This window comes from Salvelinus namaycush, chromosome 2, assembly GCF_016432855.1.
Source record: "Salvelinus namaycush isolate Seneca chromosome 2, SaNama_1.0, whole genome shotgun sequence".
Classification (NCBI taxonomy): Eukaryota; Metazoa; Chordata; class Actinopteri; order Salmoniformes; family Salmonidae; genus Salvelinus; species Salvelinus namaycush.
The window spans coordinates 14,316,561-14,338,416 of NC_052308.1; the positions used below are offsets into that span (position 1 = coordinate 14,316,561).

The 21,856-nt window shown below is 42.4% G+C and overlaps 1 protein-coding gene across 1 annotated transcript in view; it reads right to left on the reverse strand.

Annotated features, from left to right (window-relative positions):
* Positions 1–21,856, reverse strand: part of LOC120059318 (FYVE, RhoGEF and PH domain-containing protein 5-like) — an 80,364-nt gene that overhangs the window by 13,732 nt on the left and 44,776 nt on the right. Inside the window, exons 7-10 of the mRNA XM_039008286.1 lie at positions 19,493–19,649; positions 6,775–6,865; positions 6,589–6,639; positions 6,310–6,368 (exon numbers count right to left, since the gene is read on the reverse strand). Coding sequence (XP_038864214.1) covers positions 6,310–6,368; positions 6,589–6,639; positions 6,775–6,865; positions 19,493–19,649 — 358 coding nt within the window. The remainder of the gene's footprint in view (positions 1–6,309; positions 6,369–6,588; positions 6,640–6,774; positions 6,866–19,492; positions 19,650–21,856) is intronic.

Below are 21,856 nucleotides of genomic sequence, written 5' to 3' on the forward strand. Positions count from 1 at the left end.
GAGAGATGGTAAGGATTATGTGAGAGACGGAGAGATGGTAAGGATTATGTGAAAGATGGAGAGATGGTAAGGATTATGTGCGAGATGGAGAGATGGTAAGGATTATGTGAGAGACGGAGAGATGGTAAGGATTATGTGAGAGACGGGAGAGATGGTAAGGATTATATGCGAGATGGAGAGATGGTAAGGATTATATGCGAGATGGAGAGATGGTAAGGATTATGTGAGAGACGGAGAGATGGTAAGGATTATGTGAGAGACGGGAGAGATGGTAAGGATTATGTGCGAGATGGAGAGATGGTAAGGATTATGTGAGAGACGGAGAGATGGTAAGGATTATGTGAGAGACGGGAGAGATGGTAAGGATTATGTGAGAGACGGGAGAGATGGTAAGGATTATGTGCGAGACGGAGAGATGGTAAGGATTATGTGCGAGACGGAGAGATGGTAAGGATTATGTGAGAGACGGGAGAGATGGTAAGGATTATGTGCGAGATGGAGAGATGGTAAGGATTATGTGAGAGACGGAGAGATGGTAAGGATTATGTGAGAGACGGGAGAGATGGTAAGGATTATGTGAGAGACGGGAGAGATGGTAAGGATTATGTGCGAGACGAAGAGATGGTAAGGATTATGTGCGAGACGGAGAGATGGTAAGGATTATGTGCGAGACGGAGAGATGGTAAGGATTATGTGCGAGACGGAGAGATGGCAAGGATTATGTGAGAGACGGGAGAGATGGTAAGGATTATATGCGAGATGGAGAGATGGTAAGGATTATGTGAGAGACGGAGAGATGGTAAGGATTATGTGAGAGACGGGAGAGATGGTAAGGATTATGTGCGAGACGGGAGAGATGATAAGGATTATGTGAGAGACGGAGAGATGGTAAGGATTATGTGAGAGACGGGAGAGATGGTAAGGATTATGTGAGAGACGGGAGAGATGGTAAGGATTATGTGCGAGACGGAGAGATGGTAAGGATTATGTGCGAGACGGAGAGATGGTAAGGATTATGTGCGAGACGGAGAGATGGTAAGGATTATGTGCGAGACGGAGAGATGGCAAGGATTATGTGAGAGACGGGAGAGATGGTAAGGATTATGTGCGAGATGGAGAGATGGTAAGGATTATGTGAGAGACGGGAGAGATGGTAAGGATTATGTTCGAGACGGAGCGATGGTAAGGATTATGTGAGAGACGGGAGAGATGGTAAGGATTATGTGCGAGACGGAGAGATGGTAAGGATTATGTGCGAGATGGAGAGATGGTAAGGATTATGTGCGAGACGGAGAGATGGTAAGGATTATGTGAGAGACGGAGAGATGGTAAGGATTATGTGAGAGACGGGAGAGATGGTAAGGATTATGTGAGAGACGGGAGAGATGGTAAGGATTATGTGCGAGATGGAGAGATGGTAAGGATTATGTGCGAGACGGAGAGATGGTAAGGATTATGTGAGAGACGGAGAGATGGTAAGGATTATGTGAGAGACGGGAGAGATGGTAAGGATTATGTGAGAGACGGGAGAGATGGTAAGGATTATGTGCGAGATGGCGAGATGGTAAGGATTATGTGAGAGACGGGAGAGATGGTAAGGATTATGTGCGAGATGGCGAGATGGTAAGGATTATGTGAGAGACGGGAGAGATGGTAAGGATTATGTGCGAGATGGAGAGATGGTAAGGATTATGTGAGAGACGGGAGAGATGGTAAGGATTATGTGCGAGATGGAGAGATGGTAAGGATTATGTGAGAGACGGGAGAGATGGTAAGGATTATGTGCGAGATGGAGAGATGGTAAGGATTATGTGAGAGACGGAGAGATGGTAAGGATTATGTGAGAGACGGGAGAGATGGTAAGGATTATGTGAGAGACGGGAGAGATGGTAAGGATTATGTGAGAGACGGGAGAGATGGTAAGGATTATGTGCGAGACGGAGAGATGGTAAGGATTATGTGCGAGATGGAGAGATGGTAAGGATTATGTGCGAGATGGAGAGATGGTAAGGATTATGTAGAGACGGAGAGATGGTAAGGATTATGTGAGAGACGGGAGAGATGGTAAGGATTATGTGAGAGACGGGAGAGATGCTAAGGATTATGTGAGAGACGGGAGAGATGGTAAGGATTATGTGCGAGATGGCGAGATGGTAAGGATTATGTGCGAGACGGAGAGATGGTAAGGATTATGTGCGAGACGGAGAGATGGTAAGGATTATGTGAGAGACGGGAGAGATGGTAAGGATTATGTGAGAGACGGAGAGATGGTAAGGATTATGTGAGAGACGGAGAGATGGTAAGGATTATGTGAGAGACGGAGAGATGGTAAGGATTATGTGCGAGACGGAGAGATGGTAAGGATTATGTGCGAGACGGAGAGATGGTAAGGATTATGTGCGAGACGGAGAGATGGTAAGGATTATGTGAGAGACGGGAGAGATGGTAAGGATTATGTGAGAGACGGGAGAGATGGTAAGGATTATGTGAGAGACGGAGAGATGGTAAGGATTATGTGAGAGACGGGAGAGATGGTAAGGATTACGTGCGAGATGGAGAGATGGTAAGGATTATGTGAGAGACGGAGAGATGGTAAGGATTATGTGAGAGACGGAGAGATGGTAAGGATTATGTGAGAGACGGAGAGATGGTAAGGATTATGTGAGAGACGGGAGAGATGGTAAGGATTATGTGCGAGATGGAGAGATGGTAAGGATTATGTGAGAGACGGAGAGATGGTAAGGATTATGTGAGAGACGGAGAGATGGTAAGGATTATGTGCGAGATGGAGAGATGGTAAGGATTATGTGCGAGATGGAGAGATGGTAAGGATTATGTGAGAGACGGAGAGATGGTAAGGATTATGTGAGAGACGGAGAGATGGTAAGGATTATGTGAGAGATGGAGAGATGGTAAGGATTATGTGAGAGATGGAGAGATGGTAAGGATTATGTGAGAGACGGAGAGACGGTAAGGATTATGTGAGAGACGCAGAGATGGTAAGGATTATGTGAGAGACGGAGAGATGGTAAGGATTATGTGAGAGACGGAGAGATGGTAAGGATTATGTGAGAGACGGAGAGACGGTAAGGACTATGTGAGAGATGGAGAGATGGTAAGGATTATGTGAGAGATGGAGAGATGGTAAGGATTATGTGAGAGACGGGAGAGATGGTAAGGATTATGTGCGAGATGGAGAGATGGTAAGGATTATGTGAGAGACGGAGAGATGGTAAGGATTATGTGAGAGACGGGAGAGATGGTAAGGATTATGTGAGAGACGGGAGAGATGGTAAGGATTATGTGAGAGACGGGAGAGATGGTAAGGATTATGTGCGAGATGGCGAGATGGTAAGGATTATGTGAGAGACGGGAGAGATGGTAAGGATTATGTGCGAGATGGAGAGATGGTAAGGATTATGTGAGAGACGGGAGAGATGGTAAGGATTATGTGCGAGATGGAGAGATGGTAAGGATTATGTGAGAGACGGGAGAGATGGTAAGCATTATGTGCGAGACGGAGAGATGGTAAGGATTATGTGAGAGACGGGAGAGATGGTAAGGATTATGTGCGAGATGGAGAGATGGTAAGGATTATGTGAGAGACGGGAGAGATGGTAAGGATTATGTGAGAGACGGAGAGATGGTAAGGATTATGTGCGAGACGGAGAGATGGTAAGGATTATGTGCGAGATGGAGAGATGGTAAGGATTATGTGCGAGATGGAGAGATGGTAAGGATTATGTGAGAGACGGGAGAGATGGTAAGGATTATGTGAGAGACGGGAGAGATGGTAAGGATTACGTGAGAGACGGGAGAGATGGTAAGGATTATGTGCGAGATGGCGAGATGGTAAGGATTATGTGAGAGACGGAGAGATGGTAAGGATTATGTGAGAGACGGAGAGATGGTAAGGATTATGTGCGAGATGGAGAGATGGTAAGGATTATGTGCGAGACGGAGAGATGGTAAGGATTATGTGCGAGACGGAGAGATGGTAAGGATTATGTGAGAGACGGGAGAGATGGTAAGGATTATGTGAGAGACAGAGAGATGGTAAGGATTATGTGAGAGACGGAGAGATGGTAAGGATTATGTGAGAGACGGAGAGATGGTAAGGATTATGTGCGAGACGGAGAGATGGTAAGGATTATGTGCGAGACGGAGAGATGTTAAGGATTATGTGAGAGACGGGAGAGATGGTAAGGATTATGTGAGAGACGGAGAGATGGTAAGGATTATGTGAGAGACGGGAGAGATGGTAAGGATTATGTGCGAGATGGAGAGATGGTAAGGATTATGTGAGAGACTGAGAGATGGTAAGGATTATGTGAGAGACGGAGAGATGGTAAGGATTATGTGAGAGACGGGAGAGATGGTAAGGATTATGTGCGAGATGGAGAGATGGTAAGGATTATGTGAGAGACGGAGAGATGGTAAGGATTATGTGCGAGATGGAGAGATGGTAAGGATTATGTGCGAGATGGAGAGATGGTAAGGATTATGTGAGAGACGGAGAGATGGTAAGGATTATGTGAGAGACGGAGAGATGGTAAGGATTATGTGAGAGACGGAGAGATGGTAAGGATTATGTGAGAGACGGGAGAGATGGTAAGGATTATGTGCGAGATGGAGAGATGGTAAGGATTATGTGAGAGACGGAGAGATGGTAAGGATTATGTGCGAGATGGAGAGATGGTAAGGATTATGTGCGAGATGGAGAGATGGTAAGGATTATGTGAGAGACGGAGAGATGGTAAGGATTATGTGAGAGACGGAGAGATGGTAAGGATTATGTGAGAGATGGAGAGATGGTAAGGATTATGTGAGAGACGGAGAGACGGTAAGGATTATGTGAGAGACGCAGAGACGGTAATGATTATGTGCGAGACGGAGAGATGGTAAGGATTATGTGCGAGACGGAGAGATGGTAAGGATTATGTGAGAGATGGAGAGATGGTAAGGATTATGTGAGAGACGGGAGAGATGGTATGGATTATGTGAGAGACGGAGAGATGGTAAGGATTATGTGAGAGACGGAGAGATGGTAAGGATTATGTGCGAGACGGAGAGATGGTAAGGATTATGTGCGAGACGGAGAGATGGTAAGGATTATGTGAGAGATGGGAGAGATGGTAAGGATTATGTGAGAGACGGGAGAGATGGTAAGGATTATGTGAGAGACGGAGAGATGGTAAGGATTATGTGAGAGACGGGAGAGATGGTAAGGATTATGTGCGAGACGGAGAGATGGTAAGGATTATGTGAGAGACGGAGAGATGGTAATGATTATGTGCGAGACGGAGAGATGGTAATGATTATGTGCGAGACGGAGAGATGGTAAGGATTATGTGAGAGACGGAGAGATGGTAAGGATTATGTGAGAGACGGAGAGATGGTAAGGATTATGTGAGAGACTGAGAGATGGTAAGGATTATGTGAGAGACGGAGAGATGGTAAGGATTATGTGAGAGACGGAGAGATGGTAAGGATTATGTGAGAGACGGAGAGATGGTAAGGATTATGTGCGAAACGGAGAGATGGTAAGGATTATGTGAGAGACGGAGAGATGGTAAGGATTATGTGAGAGACGGAGAGATGGTAAGGATTATGTGAGAGACGGAGAGATGGTAAGGGTTATGTGCGAGATGGAGAGATGGTAAGGATTATGTGCGAGACGGAGAGATGGTAAGGATTATGTGAGAGACGGAGAAATGGTAAGGATTATGTGAGAGACGGAGAGATGGTAAGGATTATGTGAGAGACGGAGAGATGGTAAGGATTATGTGAGAGACGGAGAGATGGTAAGGATTAGTGCTTCTACACCTGCATTCTAGCTGTTTGGGGTTTTAGGCTGGGTCTCTGTACAGCACTTCGAGATATTAGCTGATGTACGAAGGGCTATATAAAATAAACTTGATTGATTGATTGATTGATTGATTATGTGAGAGACGGGAGAGATGATCTGTTTCAGGATGATCTGTGTCAGGGTGTGTGTGTGTTTCACAATGTATGTCATGTCTTCTCTCACACTGCACCCTTTGTTACGATGCACCTGGGATCTTTTGATGACATCATCTTTCCTCACCCTCTCATTAATCAATAGGCAACAGAGCCCAGTGAAAGTAAAGAGACAGCCTTCTCCAAGTTCATTGACGTGGTTTCACTCACAATAGTGTTGTCATCCAGAATGAAGAAGGATTTACACATGGAAAACCTGAAATCTGAGCTGTCATGTTACCTCTAGCAAACACTTGCATGAACAAATGTACACAGTAGTCTGAAATAAATACAGAAACACAGACTTACCCCTTGCTTGAGATTGTCATTGGCCTGGTCTGCCACCCCTGACACGATTACTAAGGCAGCTGAAGCAGAGAATGGAGAGAGAAACAGAATGGGTTAATGCACATCAATATGCTGGGAGTATACACGGCTCTGTTTGTCCCTGAACAACTATCCTCTGATATTGTATCTAACAGCGTGTCTGTGTGTGTGTGTGTTTGTGTGTGTGTGTGTGTGTTTGACTGCTGAAGAAACAACTGAATTGTTAATGTATATTGGAGAAACTACAGAGTAAGACTATACCTTGTGTATCCTCATATTCTTTAGAATCAGGGGAAAGGTTGTTTAAGTAATCTAGAAAAAATGATGGCACAGACAAATTAGTCAAAAACATAAACTGGTTAATAAGGTGTAGAATGCCACATACTGAAACACTATTCAAGGTATTACAATATTGCAATAGTATATCATGAGGTGAGTGTAGGGTACCTGTGAGCAGCATGCGGTACTGGAGGACTCTCACAATGACCTGCAGCAGCTGATGCCGCAGTGGGACCTGAGGTCCATCTGGGCCCTGCTTCTGAACACATAAACACATTGTCAGGTTAATACATGCTCGCATTCTTAACTGTGGAACATACACACACGCATTGCGCAGAGACATAAACGCACAACCTCACACAAGCACATAGATAATACAATGCACACACTACTCTACCTAAGTGACCTCGGTTCAAATGTCATAGATGAAAAAGGGAATTCTTATATAACCTTGCTAGAACGTTTGACCACCAACCTGACCTCTGAACCGACCCTATTCTTCTGCCCTATGGAATTACTTAAGGGGAGAAGGGAGAAAAAGACAATAAGAGAAAGATTTTTTTTAAATCCATCAGGGGATAATTGTGTCTGACAGATCTGTATTCCCAGTCCCAGAGGATTATAATACAGAGGGCCCAGAGCAGTGCACTCCTAGAAAAAAGGGTTCCAAAACGATTATTCGGTTGTCCCCATAGGAGTACCCTTTTTGGTTCCAGGTACAAAGAACCCTTTAAGTTCCAGCTAGAACTCCTTTGGGTTCCACGTAGAATCCTTTGTGTAAAGGGTTCTACCTGGAACCAAAAAGGGATCTTCAAAGGGTTATTGTATGGGGACAGCCGAATAACCTTTTCAGGTTCTAGATAGCACCTTTTTTTCTAAGAGTGTGGGAGCATAGCAGGTACACACATCAGCACTGAATGAGGATCCTCCTAATCCAATAGAGCCCCATTCCTCATTAGAGAGGGAGAGAGAGAGAACACCCGGGACTGAGACAACTGTCCCTTAATTTACACTGGGTGACTGTGGAACACACACATGCACGCAAGACTCACGCATACCTATGCACGCACATACACCGGGCTGGTGAGATAATATTGCTTACCCTGTAAAGGGGAGAATTAGGAGCCAACACACACCTTTGGCTTCATTATCAGAGATGGAGCCTTGAAGAGCCAGAGCAACAATTTGGAAGCAGGATTCTAGTGTCAACCCCCCCTCTAATCAGCTAAATTCTCTTTCTCTCTGTTTCACTCTCCCTCTCTTTTATTCCACTCCCTCTCTCTCTAAAGGCCCTTTCCAGGATTATCTCTACCAACATAGCGGCCTGCTTAAGAGACTGATGGTCTGGATTTGGTAGGGCTCCAGTCCTCTCTGTCATAATAACCAACAGAGGACATGGAAATCAGATTATATCCCAGAGAAATAGAACTGGAGTCAATGTAAGCAACCTAATCTATGATCCTTTAACTGTTAGCTCTGAGGGTATTGTCAGCAATAATCATATGCACATATAATTGAATGTCACTGTTTGCACTGAAACTGTCTGCCTTTAGGAAGAAGCCCACTGTGGGCAGCCCACTCAGTACCATTGGCTTAAATGACACTGACATGTCTACCTCGGATCAGCCTCTCAGAATAGCACAAAAAACAAGCAAGCGACCCATAACCCATATTAACATATGTAGCGTGAGGAACAAGTTTCATGAAATGGACAAATTCTTACTGACATCAGAAAATATTCATATTTTGGCCATCTCTGGAACACATTTAGACCATTCCTTTGATGATGCAGTAGTATCTATACATGTACATGGTTATAGAGCATACAGGAAAGATATACATGGAAACGGAGGAGGTGTTCCAACAGTATGTATGTCCAGTGTCAGATTCCTGTTAGGCTGAGAGAGGATCTCATGTCAGATGATATAGAAGTAATATGGCTACAGGTTTATCTGCCTCACCTAAAGCCTTTTCTCATAGGAAGTTGCTATAGACCACTGAGTGCTAAAAGTCAGTATTTGGACTATATTTGTGAAATGCTAGATAATGTATGTGATATCATCAGAGAGAGATCTTTTCTGGATGCCCTAAATATTGACTGGTTGTCATCAAGCTATCCACTAAAAAAATAAGCTTTAAGCTATAACTGATGCCTGCAATCTGGTTCAGGTTATCAGTCAACCTACCAGGGTATTTCCAAACAGAACAGGAGCTAAATCATCCCCGTGTATTGATCACATCTTTACTAATGCTGCAGAAATCTGCTCTAAAGCATTATCCAAATCCATCAGATGTAGGGATCCTAATATAATATCTAGAAAAAACAACGTTCCACAGACTGGACCTAAAATTGTGCATAAGTGATCATACATGAGGTTTGCAATAATACCTATGTCAACCTGACGCAGCACTTGAAGCATTAATGAAACTGCTTCTTCTGGTTACTGATAGGCATGCACCCATTAAGAAATGGACTGTTAGAATTGCAAAACCCCCATGGATAGATTCATTGAAAAACTGTATGGCTGAGAGGGATGAGGCAAAGGGAATAGCAAATAATTCTGACAACACAGCAGACTGGCAAACATACAGTAAATAGAAAAATCACATAACTAAACTAAACAAAAAGAAGAAACTATACTATGGAACAAAGATAAATTATATAAAGAATGACACTAAAAAGTACTTTAAATGAAATTCTAGGCAAAAGAGATACATCTGCTCCATCCTTCATTGAGGCAGATTGCTTGTTCATTACAAAACCCTTTGATATTGCCAAACACTTTAATCACTTTGTTGTTTTCAAGACATGGAAAACAACAAAACGCTGAGCCTTCATATTCATGCATAACGGACCAAATAATGAAAGTACTGTAGTTTTGAGTTCCGCAAATTGGGTGTGGAAGCGGTGAAAAAATGGTTGCTATCTATAAATAAGGACAAGCCACCTGGTACTGACAAACTGGATGGTACATTTTTGAGGTTAGTAGCAGAACACATTGCGACTCCTGTTTTCCACATCTTCAATTTAAGCCTAGAAGACAATGTGTTCCCTCAGGTCTGGAGGGAGGCAAAGGTCATTCCGCTGCTCAAGAATAGCAGAGCACCCTTTAATGGTTCAAACAGCTGACCAATCAGCCTGTCACCAGCGCTTAGCAAACTTTAGGAAAAAAATTGTGTTTGACCAAATAAAAAGTTATTTTACAGAAAACAAATTAACAACAGACTTTCAGCATGCTTATAGGGAAGGGCACTCAACATGCTCAGCACTGACACAAATGACTGATGATTGGCTAAAAGAAATTGATAGTAAGAACATTGTGGGAGATGTTTTGTTAGACTTCAGTGCAGCTTTTGATAGCTTTGATCATAACCTATTGCTGAAAAAACGTAGGTGTTATGGATTTTCAATCTCTGCCTTATCACGGATTGAGAGTTACCTATCTAATTGAACACAGAGGGTTTTCTTTAATGGAAGCCTCTCTAATGCAAATTCAGTTGAGTGTGGTGTACTGCAGGGCAGCCGGCTAGGGCCATTATTGTTTTTATTAATGACAAGATGGCGACCGGCAAGTTCGGCATTGGGGCAGCACTTTTACTTTATGTGTTTGTTTTAAATGTTACTGGAAATAATTGCATCTGCAATTTAGATGAAAGAATAGTACATTCTCAGCAACTTCTCAGTCATGCAAACACTTTTGATGGCACTTCGGATTTGGAAGGAATGTTATATACCAAACTTTCATAGCACCATGGCACAAACCAAAACGATCATTGAAAGCCAGTCTGAAATCTCAAATTAATGGTGGAGATCTTATAATAACTCATATAATATGCCTTCTCTTATCGGGTGATATCCATCAGTGCCCTGGACCTCACTTTATCTCGAACCCCATCAAACGATGCACCCATGCTCGTCTTGCGAACGTTTGATAAAGAGTAACAGCAAAGCTTTGGCATGTTTGAAATGCGCGCAGTGGATTCATCTAAAATGCAGCGATCCTAGCTTTGGGCATGGGGTCAATGAAGCTTACCATTGCTGTCTGTGTGCTGTACCCGTGGGGCGTCTGAGCATTGAAGGTGGAGTGGGAACAGGGGACTTACCGAGGGTGGAGAGTGCACCGGAGGAGGGGGGGTCCACAGCGGAGCGGAGGCCACCAGAGGCGAGTGACGGGGGATACGGTGGTGAGGACGATGGAGTAGCACCTGGGGAGGGGTGCTCCATGGCGACAGAGAGGTCACCGGAGGCAGTGCAGTGGGAAGATGGCAACGCAGTGGGAGGCGAGTTACAAGTGGATCGGGAATTCAATGATGCCTTTGGGGAGAAGGGCTTACATTTTGTGCACTTCAACGTCCGAAGCCTACTACCGAAGATCAATGAGATACGCCTGTTGGTTTGCAAATCAGAGGTGTGTGTCTTATGTTTTACTGAGACATGGTTGGATTCATCTTTTTGTGACTCAGAAATTGAGATAGATTGAGGTAATTACTCTGTTGTCAGGAAGGATCGGAATCGGAACGGTGGGGGAATATGTGTGTTTGTAAGATCAGACATTGCTTTTAACGTCAGATCGGATTTAAGCACTAATCTGGAGATTGTCTGGCTGGATATCTGCCTTCCCAAAACCAAGCCGATTTTGTTGGGGGTGTGTTATAGGCCGCCCAAGCAGAATGCATTCTATGAAGGTCTTGAAATTGTGTTGTCAAACTGTAATGATTCCCTGTTGAAGGAAATAATTTTGTTAGGGGATTTCAATACTGATGTCTGCAAAAAGAATAGCCCAACCCACAATGTATTTATGCAATTTTGTAGATCACTTGCTCTGACCCAAATGATAAAAGATCCCACCAGGATATGTGAAACAGTGCAAAATACGATTCACTTAATATTGGGGTCTGATAAATCTAAAATATCACAGAGTGGAGTAATAGTATATAGAATCAGTGATAATTGTTTTACATTTTGTACAAGGAGGATTTTTAACGATCACATTCACCAAGTGTCACAAAACCTTTCGAATCAGAGGACTCAAAAAATACTGTGTTGAAAAGTTTAGGCAGGTGGGTAAAATTGACTGGTCACCTGTGCTAGATAGTGTAGGGGTAGACAGTTCCTGGGAAGTCTTTAAATGTAGATTCCTTGATGTGGTGAATGTGATGGGTCCCATTAGACCGGTCAGGGTAAAGCAGAGATCTAGCCCTTGGTTAAATCATGAGATTCTAGAATTTATCCAAGCAATGAATAAAAAATGTAAAAAATGTAGGAACGCTCAAGAGCAGCATGATTTTGTCCGATATAAACGTCACAAAAATGAAGCACAGAGCAGGATGGATGAAGCTAAGAGGGGTTACTTTGCTGAGAAAATAATTGAGAACAAAAATGTCCCTAAAAAGCTTTGGAAATCATTTAAGGAACTAGGCTGTAGTAGTACTACCAAAAACAAACTAAACAGTATTGGACGGAACATCAGGGGGGAGATGGTACAGTTGAAGTCGGAAGTTTACATACACTTAGGTTGGAGTCAGTAAAACTCGTTTTTCAACCTCTCCACAAATTTCTTGTTAACAAACTATAGTTTTGGCAAGTCGGTTAGGACATCTACTTTGTGCATGACACAAGTCATTTTTCCAACAATTGTTTACAGACAGATTATTTCACTTATAATTCACTGTATCACAATTCCAGTGGGTCAGAAGTTTACATACACTAAGTTGACTGTGGCTTTAAACAGCTTGGAAAATTCCTGAAAATGATGTCATGGCTTTAGAAGCTTCTGATAGGCTAATTGACAATTTGAGTCAATTGCAGGTGTACCTGTGGATGTATTTCAAGGCCTACCTTCAAACTCAGTGCCTCTTTGCTTGCCATCATGGGAAAATCAAAAGAAATCAGCCAAGACCTCAGAAAAAAAACTGCACATGGGGACAAAGATCGTACTTTTTGGAGAAATGTCTTCTGGTCTGATGAAACAAAAATAGAACTGTTTGGCCATAATGACCATTGTTATGTTTGGAGGAATAAGGGTTATGCTCGCAAGCCAAAGAACACCATCCCAACAATGAAGCACGGGGGTGGCAGCATCATGTTGTGGAGGTGCTTTGCTGCAGGAGGGACTGGTGCACTTCACAAAATAGATGACATCATGAGGAGGAAAATTTATGTGGCTATATTGAAGCAACATCTCAAGACATCAGTCAGGAAGTTAAAGCTTGGTCGCAAATGGGTCTTCCAAATGGACAATGACCCCAAGCATACTTCCAAAGTTGTGGCAAAATGGCTTAACGACAACAAAGTCAAGGTATTGGAGTGGCCATCACAAAGCCCTGACCTCAATCCCATAGAACATTTGTGGGCAGAACTGAAAAAGCATGTACGAGCAAGGAGGCCTACAAACCTGACTCAGTTACACCAGCTCTGTCAGGAGGAATGGGCCAAAATTCACCCAACTTTTTGTGGGAAGCTTGTGGAAGGCTACCCGAAATGTTTGACCCAAGTTAAACAATTTAAAGGCAATGCTACCAAATACTAATTGAGTGTATGTAAACTTCTGACCCACTGGCATTGTGGTGAATGAAATAAATCATTCTCTCTACTATCATTCTGATATTTTATTTCTTAAAATAAAGTGGTGATCCTAACTGACCAAAGACAGGGACTTTTTACTAGGATTAAATGTCAGGAATTGTGAAAAACTGAGTTTAAATGTATTTGTCTAAGGTGTATGTAATCTTCCGACTTCAACTATATATGAAAAAGTAGAGGTTGCCAATGAATTCAACTCTTTTTTTACTTCTGTTGCCAGAAAGCTGGTTAGCAAGCTGCCCACCAGTTCTGGTTTGTATGGAAGAAACCAAGTCAAGAAGTATTATATAGAGTTATGGGTTCGGCCAAACTCTTTTTCTTTGGCAAAGGTAGCAACAGCCAAAATAGTCAGTATGCTTGCAGAGCTTAAATGCTCCAAAGCCACAGGCCTGGATAATATTCCTGCAAGCTTTCTTATAGATTCGGAGCAAATTGGCCCTTGTATTACGCATATCGTTAATCTCTCTCTTGAACAAGGTACTTTTCCCAAGGACATGAAACAAGATAAAGTTATACCTCTGTATAAGAAGGGGATAAGTCTGACCCTGGGAATTATAGGCCTGTATCTATCCTCTGTGTAACATCAAAGATCCTGGAGAGAGTTGTACATGAGCAAAGTATGAATATGTTAACAAACAGGGTCTAATGTATTATTTTCAGTCAGGTTTTTAGAAAAACATACTCCACTGATTCATGTCTACTTTACTTGACTGACTTCATCAGGAAAGAGATTGATGAGGGAAATCCCTGTGGAATGGTACTGCTTGACCTACAGAAGGCCTTTGATACAGTTAACCACTGTCTCCCAATCTCCAAACTGGAGGCACCGGGGTTAAGTAGTTTCCCTCTAGGCTGGGTAAAGTCCTATTTATCAGGAAGGGAGCAAGTAGTAGAGGTTAATGGTTCACTGTCTCAGGCAAAACCAATGAGTGGTGGTGTTCCGCAGGGTAGCGTGCTTGGGCCTCTGCTGTTTTTATTGTATATTAACTATATGAAAGATGCTTGCTCTTGCCTTCTTTTTCTTTATGCGGATGACTCTACACTTCTGGTGTCTCACAAAAGTAAAACTATGTTGGAGAGCATATTTAGCACAGAGCTTACTAACATTAGCAAATGGCTTGGAGATAATAAGCTATCTCTGCACTTAGGGAAAACATGAAGCAATTATTTTTGGATCCAGACCTAAATTCAGTAGGTCCTCTGAAATTAGTGTGGAATTAGGGGGCGATGTGCTGACTACTTAAACTTCTGTTAGCTACTTGGGATGTATCCTTGGGAGGTGTGAGCATGGCCAATAAAGTGCTAGGGAAGGTTAATGCCAGGACTAAGTTTTGTCTAGAAAGTCCAAGCTGCTTGATAAGGACTCCATGAGTGCTAGCTACTGCCCTCATTCAATGACTATGATAGTACTTCCTGGTTTGGGGGATTATCTAAACTTATGAAGGGGAAGCTCCAGATATTTTATTTATTTATTTAACTACATTTACATTTAAGTCATTTAGCAGACGCTCTTACCAACTGAGCCACACGGGACCAACTAGGCAAGTCAGTTAAGAACAAATTCTTATTTTCAATGACAGCCTAGGAACAGTGGGTTAACTGCCTTGTTCAGGGGCAGAACAACATATTTTCTCCTTGTCAGCTCAGGGATTTGATCTTGCAACCTTTCGGTTACAAGTCCAACACTCTAACCACTAGGCTACCTGCCGCCCCAGAGAGGACATTGTTTTTATGGGCAGAGGCAACTCATAGCCCAGAATAAGCTGATCAGGGTAGTATTGAAGGTGAGTCCACATACTCACATAGGCAGGAGCTGCTTTCAGCAACTAAACTAGCTGCCTGTTGAGGCTAGGGTGTCCCAGATTAGACTAGGTTTGGTTTACAGGAGTATTTATGGTCCTGCGCCCAGATATCTAAGTGATTACTTTCCTCGTGTTAGGGATGCACACAATCACAGCACAACATCAGGTGTTGCTGATGTGTGCTTGTACAGGTTCAGGAGTACTGCTGGGAAAGGTAGTTTCTTGTATACTGGAGCCTCAGAATGGAATGAGTTGCTTCTGCCCATAAAAACAACGTCCTCTCTGGGCAGCTTTAAAAATAAAGTAAACATATGTTTGATGTCTTCAATGCCCATATGAATAACTGCTATGATGTAACTGGAATGATGAGATAGATGTTCTTCTTCTCTGTTTTTGTTTTATTATTTCATTGTGTTCGATCTTGTCTAGCCATCTTGTCCCACAATGGAAATAAGTCCCAGACTTTATTTAGTGTTATCCTCTATGATTTTATAGATGTGCATGTATGGCTTTTTCAAGTTATATGTGTGCTTGTTTATTTTAAATGGTCGAATTAATAAACTAAACTAAAGACCTTCCACTGACCTTGAATAATGACTGTGTGTCTATGTACGCTGATGAATAAACAGTATACACCGTGGCTACGACAATAAAATAAATACTGGTCATGTGCGGCAAAGAGGGACATTGGTAAATTGCAGTTATTCCAGAACAGAGCAGCATGTATTGAACTTAGATGTACACGAAGGGTGAATGCCAATAACATGTATGTCAATCTCTCTTGGCTCTAAGTTGAGGAGAGCTTGACTGCACCACTATTGGTCTTTGTGCGAGGTCTTGAAGGTACCGAACCATCTGTTCAAGCAGTTGGCACACAGTTCGGACACTCATTGGTAGAACACAAGACATGCAATCAGCAGTCTCTTCATAGTCCCCAGCTCCAGAACAGAGGCTGGGAAATGCACAGTATTAAATAGAGCCATGACTACATGGAAATCTCAGCCACCCCAGGTAACTCAAGCTAGAAATAAAAACAGATTCAAAAAACAGATAAAAGAACACCTTACGGCACAACGAGGACTGTAAAGAGACAGACATTTTGATATCTGTTGTACTGTATTATGCATTTTAATATATAGGTGGGTGGCCTTGCACGTGCCTTGGCTAGTGCGAGCCGGGAACGGCTCATAGGGCAGAAGCCATCTACTGTTTCTGAAGCATGAGGCAGGATATTATGTAGTATTATATAGCATTATGTAGTATTATGTTGTGTTATGTAATTTATGTAGTGTTATGTATATTATATTAGGTATATTATGTATTTTTTGCTGTTGTTTAGTTTCCTGTTTGGACCCCGGGAAGAATATCCCAATAAAATACTGCAATAAATTCGCTCAGTGTGGTTTCCTTTCTCTTTGGATTACCCTTAAAATGTTCCCCTTCCTGTTCAATAACAACATCCCATCATAAAACCTTACTGACAGAACACCAGCTCCTCAAGTGTCGCTTGTTCATATCAATTGTGATCCAATTGAAAGGCGGAAGTGGCTTCTGTGGTGAGCCAAAGACGATAATTAGTGAGTAGTTGTTTGGGTTAGTGAGCCAAAGAGAGAAGATGTCTGCAGTTCACATGCCAGTGTGCGCACACACACAAAAAACACACACACGGCCAGCTGATTCACTGGCTGCACACACAGCTGATCTAATTGGGGAGTTGTAAAGGAGACTGCATCTCTAATTAGCTTGTGTCTGCCTCATTGCCCAGCTGCCTATACTGGGATTTCACACCATCACACTGTCTTTATCTCTCTCTGTGCACCTGCTGCATCACACGCACACATGCACACACGCACGCACGCACACACACACACACACGCACACACACACACACACGCACGCACGCACACGCACACGCACACGCACACGCACACACACATACACACACCCTTGGCCGTTGTATATAGCAGCACAGTAAACAACAAACACACACCTCCTGTGTTTCCTTCTCAAGGGAACACAAACACCTAGGCACAAACAAAAGCACACAAGCGTTCAATATCATATAAAACACACACACACACACACACACACACACACACACACACACACACACACACACACACACCATTGGCCGTTGTATATAGCAGCACAGTAAACAACAAATTGGCTGAAGAGGGGCTAATCCTGTAAGGTCCTATGGTGATCTGATCACAGCCCGTAGCTACTTCATCACTGTCATCACCACATCCACAATGAAATTACACCCCACAACACAAGACTGCTGGACCAATGCTTAAAGAGCTTAACCCTCCACTTCCCTCAGAGAGAGAGAGAGAGAGAGAGAGAGAGAGAGAGAGAGAGAGAGAGAGAGAGAAAGAGAGAGAGAGAGAGAGAGAGAGAGCGAGAGAAAGAGAGAGAGAGAGAGAGAGAGAGAGAGAGAGAGAGAGAGAGAGAGAGAGACAGAGAGAGAGAGAGAGAGAGAGAAAGAGAGAGAGAGAGAGAGAGAGACAGAGAGAGAGAGAGAGAGAGAGAGAGACAGAGAGAGAGAGAGAGAGAGAGAGAGAGAGAGAGAGAGAGAGCAGATGAAATAATATGAAGGACAAACTCCTTTAAGCTATCAAAATTAACAACAACAACAAAAAACTATTAGGAAGAGATATAAAGTATACATAAATCATCTACATGGTCATCTGACAAAATAACAACCACTTCCTGCATTGATTATTGGCTAAACTGCCATAGCAGGATAAATAGTAGGATAAACTAGGCCTATTGTCTCTCTCAACTGTGTGTCTGTGACTCTGGCTGTGACATTAGTCTCTACTGTCCCAGAGAGCCCTGTGTGTCACATTACAGGGAGGTCACACAGAAGGAGTCCCCTGGCAGTCCCCACATCACTACACAGCCAGGAAGAGGGGATGTTATTTCTCGTAAGAGCATTTAACTAGGAATAATATTCATATTCATAATATTCCTCAGTGTTCATGCTTTCTGCTTGTTTCTGTCATGCATTTACTGAAAATTCTATTTTATCTACAGATGTACGATCTTACGTAATTTGATCCCCATGTTGCAGGATTTCCTGCAATCCAGAAATGTTAAAACGTGTAGTGTATTTGAGGTTTAAAAAAGCTTCTGAAGTTTGTAATTTTCACTTTGAAATTTGACTTGATTTTTCCTTACAAAAAATATAAACCCCTACAAAAATGTCCATGAATTATAACCCATGTAATATTTCCACATTTCCTGTTGCTGCAGGATTTTTATTTTTTGCTGTAGCCAACTGGCCTCTGACTCTGCCTCTCTCTTTCTCTCTCTCGCTCTCTCTCACCTACATTGCCTGTCCTATCATAATCCTGTGGAACCACAGTATCTCTGGTGAGGGCAGCTGCTCCTGAATATTCATGAGCTCTGAGACAGTTGCTTCCTTGTCGGGTTGTGATCCTAATCACCATTGAGATGCATAGAATCATTATGTCCACCAATCACTATGCATCAAAATATGGTGAGGAACCGCTAACTGATAAATATGCAAGAAACAGTATGTTATGCATATCTGTGGGCGGTCTTGGGTAGAATCTTGGTAGCATGTAGAGCCAAGACTAATTTCCAAAATTAACATAATTATAATGAAACTTGAGGTGATTCAATTTAATGTGGTAAATTAATTGAATTACTTCATAACACAAAGGTCAATTTAATATAGAAATAGTGCATTATTCTTGCACAAAGATAAACATGCATTCTACAAGTCGAACTGCTAACTCTACCATTACCAATCAATAGGACTTAACAGGGTAAGCTAGGTAACCTGGAGCATGTGAGAGATTTCCACTATATGAGCACTGAATCAAGTCTATAGGTCAGACCATGCCTGGAGTGGAAATGAGAAATCCATTGTTGCATCCCAATGGTCTTATCTGAGAGCATGTTTAATATCGTCTGCCATGGTTAATGGTTCCTATCATCATCATTAGGGGTCTTGATTACATATCTCCCTACTCAACGGAGGAGTCATTTGCTTACTATGAAGTTGTGCATATAGTTTGACGACATCATCTCAGATACTACTTCCTACGTTCTGTTGACAGCCAAGATAAAGGGATTCACAGTACAAAAAGGTATGTGTTCGGACTTTGAAAGGTATCAAACATGAGAGTAGCGCATTGAAAAGGTCAGTCCCATAGAGGAGAGCAGAGCAGAATAGAGTTTGGAAAGGCCATTGACTCCCAGTGGAGTCTGGATAACAAATGAAAGCTGCTATAATAATGGAACAGGGAACTCCTGCCTGAATAAAGACATTGTTATAGTAAATCCCTCTGCTCATAGAGAAACCTGCATGAGACTGGCAGGTACAGTAGCTAAAGCCTCAGGACTGATTTTTCTGAGCCTGCATATGCAGAGGTTAGTTTACAGACTATAAACTCACATTGAGTTTTTAGTTAGAGGACTTCCACCTTAATATGTAGTCTGTAAGCTCAAACTAAGTCCAGCCTCTTACCTCAAACTGCTTGACGATGTCATGGAAGGCAAGGTTGAGTTTACAGCTCTCTGCCAGTAGGGACATGCTGCGGTCGTACTCAGAGATATAGGTAACGAACACAGCAAACTCCTCCTGACGAGACAGGATAACATCCACCACCTGCTGGCTCTCCTCCCTGGTGATGGGGAATATAATCATGTTGAGGTTTGGCGGATTGGTTGACAGTTAAGTTATTGAATAATAGTTTACATTTAAGTTATTGAATAATAGTTTACATTTAAGTTATTGAATAATAGTTTACATTTAAGTTATTGAATAATAGTTGACAGGTAAGTTATTGAATAATAGTTTACATTTAAGTTATTGAATAATAGTTGACAGGTAAGTTATTGAATAACAGTTGACAGGGAAATTATTGAAATATGGTCAGAGAAACATGGCAATACTCCCTGAGCTCCTGAATAAACACACATACACACTTCATGTACACATCTACCTCATTATTATCTATCCTTATGCCTAGTCACTTTACCCTGTCTTCATGTACATATCTACCTCATTATTATCTATCCTGATACCTAGTCACTTTACCCTGCCTTCATGTACATATCTACCTCATTATTATCTATCCTGATGCCTAGTCACTTTACCCTGCCTTCATGTACATATCCACCTCATTACTATCTATCCTGATGCCTAGTCACTTTACCCTGCCTTCATGTACATATCTACCTCATTATTATCTATCATGATGCCTAGTCACTTTACCCTGCCTTCATGTACATATCTACCTCATTATTATCTATCCTGATGCCTAGTCACTTTACCCTGCCTTCATGTACATATCTACCTCAAATTCCTCATACCTCTGTACATTGATATGGTACTGGTACTCCCTGTATATAGCTCCATCATTGATCTGGTACTCCCTGAATATAGCTCCACATTGATCTGGTACTGGTACTCCCTGTATATAGTTCCACATTGATCTGGTACTGGTACTCCCTGTATATAGCTCCACATTGATCTGGTACTGGTGCTCCCTGTATATAGCTGCACATTGATCTGGTACTGGTACTCCCTATATAGCTCCACATTGATCTGGTACTGGTACAACCTGTATATAGCTCCACATTGATCTGGTACTGGAACTCTCTGTGTATAGCTCCACATTGATATGGTACTGGTACTATCTGTATACAGCTCCACATTGATCTGGTACTGGTACAACCTGTATATAGCTCCACATTGATATGGTACTGGTACTCTCTGTATATAGCTCCACATTGATCTGGTACTGGTACTCCCTGTATATAGCTCCACATTGATCTGGTACTGGTACTCCCTGTATATAGCCCCACATTGATATGGTACTGGTACTCCCTGTATATAGCTTTCACATTGATCTGGTACTGGTAGTCCCTGTATATAGCTCCACATTGATCTGGTACTGATACTCCCTGTATATAGCCCCACATTGATCTGGTACTGGTACTCCCTGTATATAGCTCCACATTGATCTGGTACTGGTACTCCCTATATATAGCTCCACATTGCTCTGGTACTGGTACTCCCTGTATATATAGTTCCACATTGATCTGGTACTGGTACTCCCTGTATATAGCTCCACATTGATCTGGTACTGGTACTCCCTGTATATAGCTCCACATTGATCTGGTACTGGTAGTCCCTGTATATAGCTCCACATTGATCTGGTACTGGTACTCCCTGTATATAGCTCCACATTGATCTGGTACTGGTACTCCCTGTATATAGCTCCACGTTGATCTGGTACTGGTACTCCCTGTATATAGCTCCACGTTGATCTGGTACTGGTACTCCCTGTATATAGCTCCACATTGATCTGGTACTGGTACAACCTGTATATAGCTCCACATTGATATGGTACTGGTACTCCCTGTATATAGCTCCACATTGATCTGGTACTGGTACTCCCTGTATATAGCTCCACATTGATCTAGTACTTGTACAACCTGTATATAGCTCCACATTGATCTAGTACTGGTACAACCTGTATATAGCTCCACATTGATCTGGTACTGGTACTCCCTGTATATAGCTCCACATTGATCTAGTACTGGTACAACCTGTATATAGCTCCACGTTGATCTGGTACTGGTACTCCCTGTATATAGCTCCACATTGATCTGGTACTGTTACTCCCTGTATATAGCTCCACATTGATCTGGTACTGGTACTCCCTGTATATAGCTCCACATTGATCTGGTACTGGTATTCCCTGTATATAGCTCCATTCTTGTGTATTTTATTACTCATGTTAGAATTTTTGTATTTATTTAACTCTGGGTTGTTGGTAAGGGCTCCTTACCAACAATACATATACAGTAGGGTAATATACCA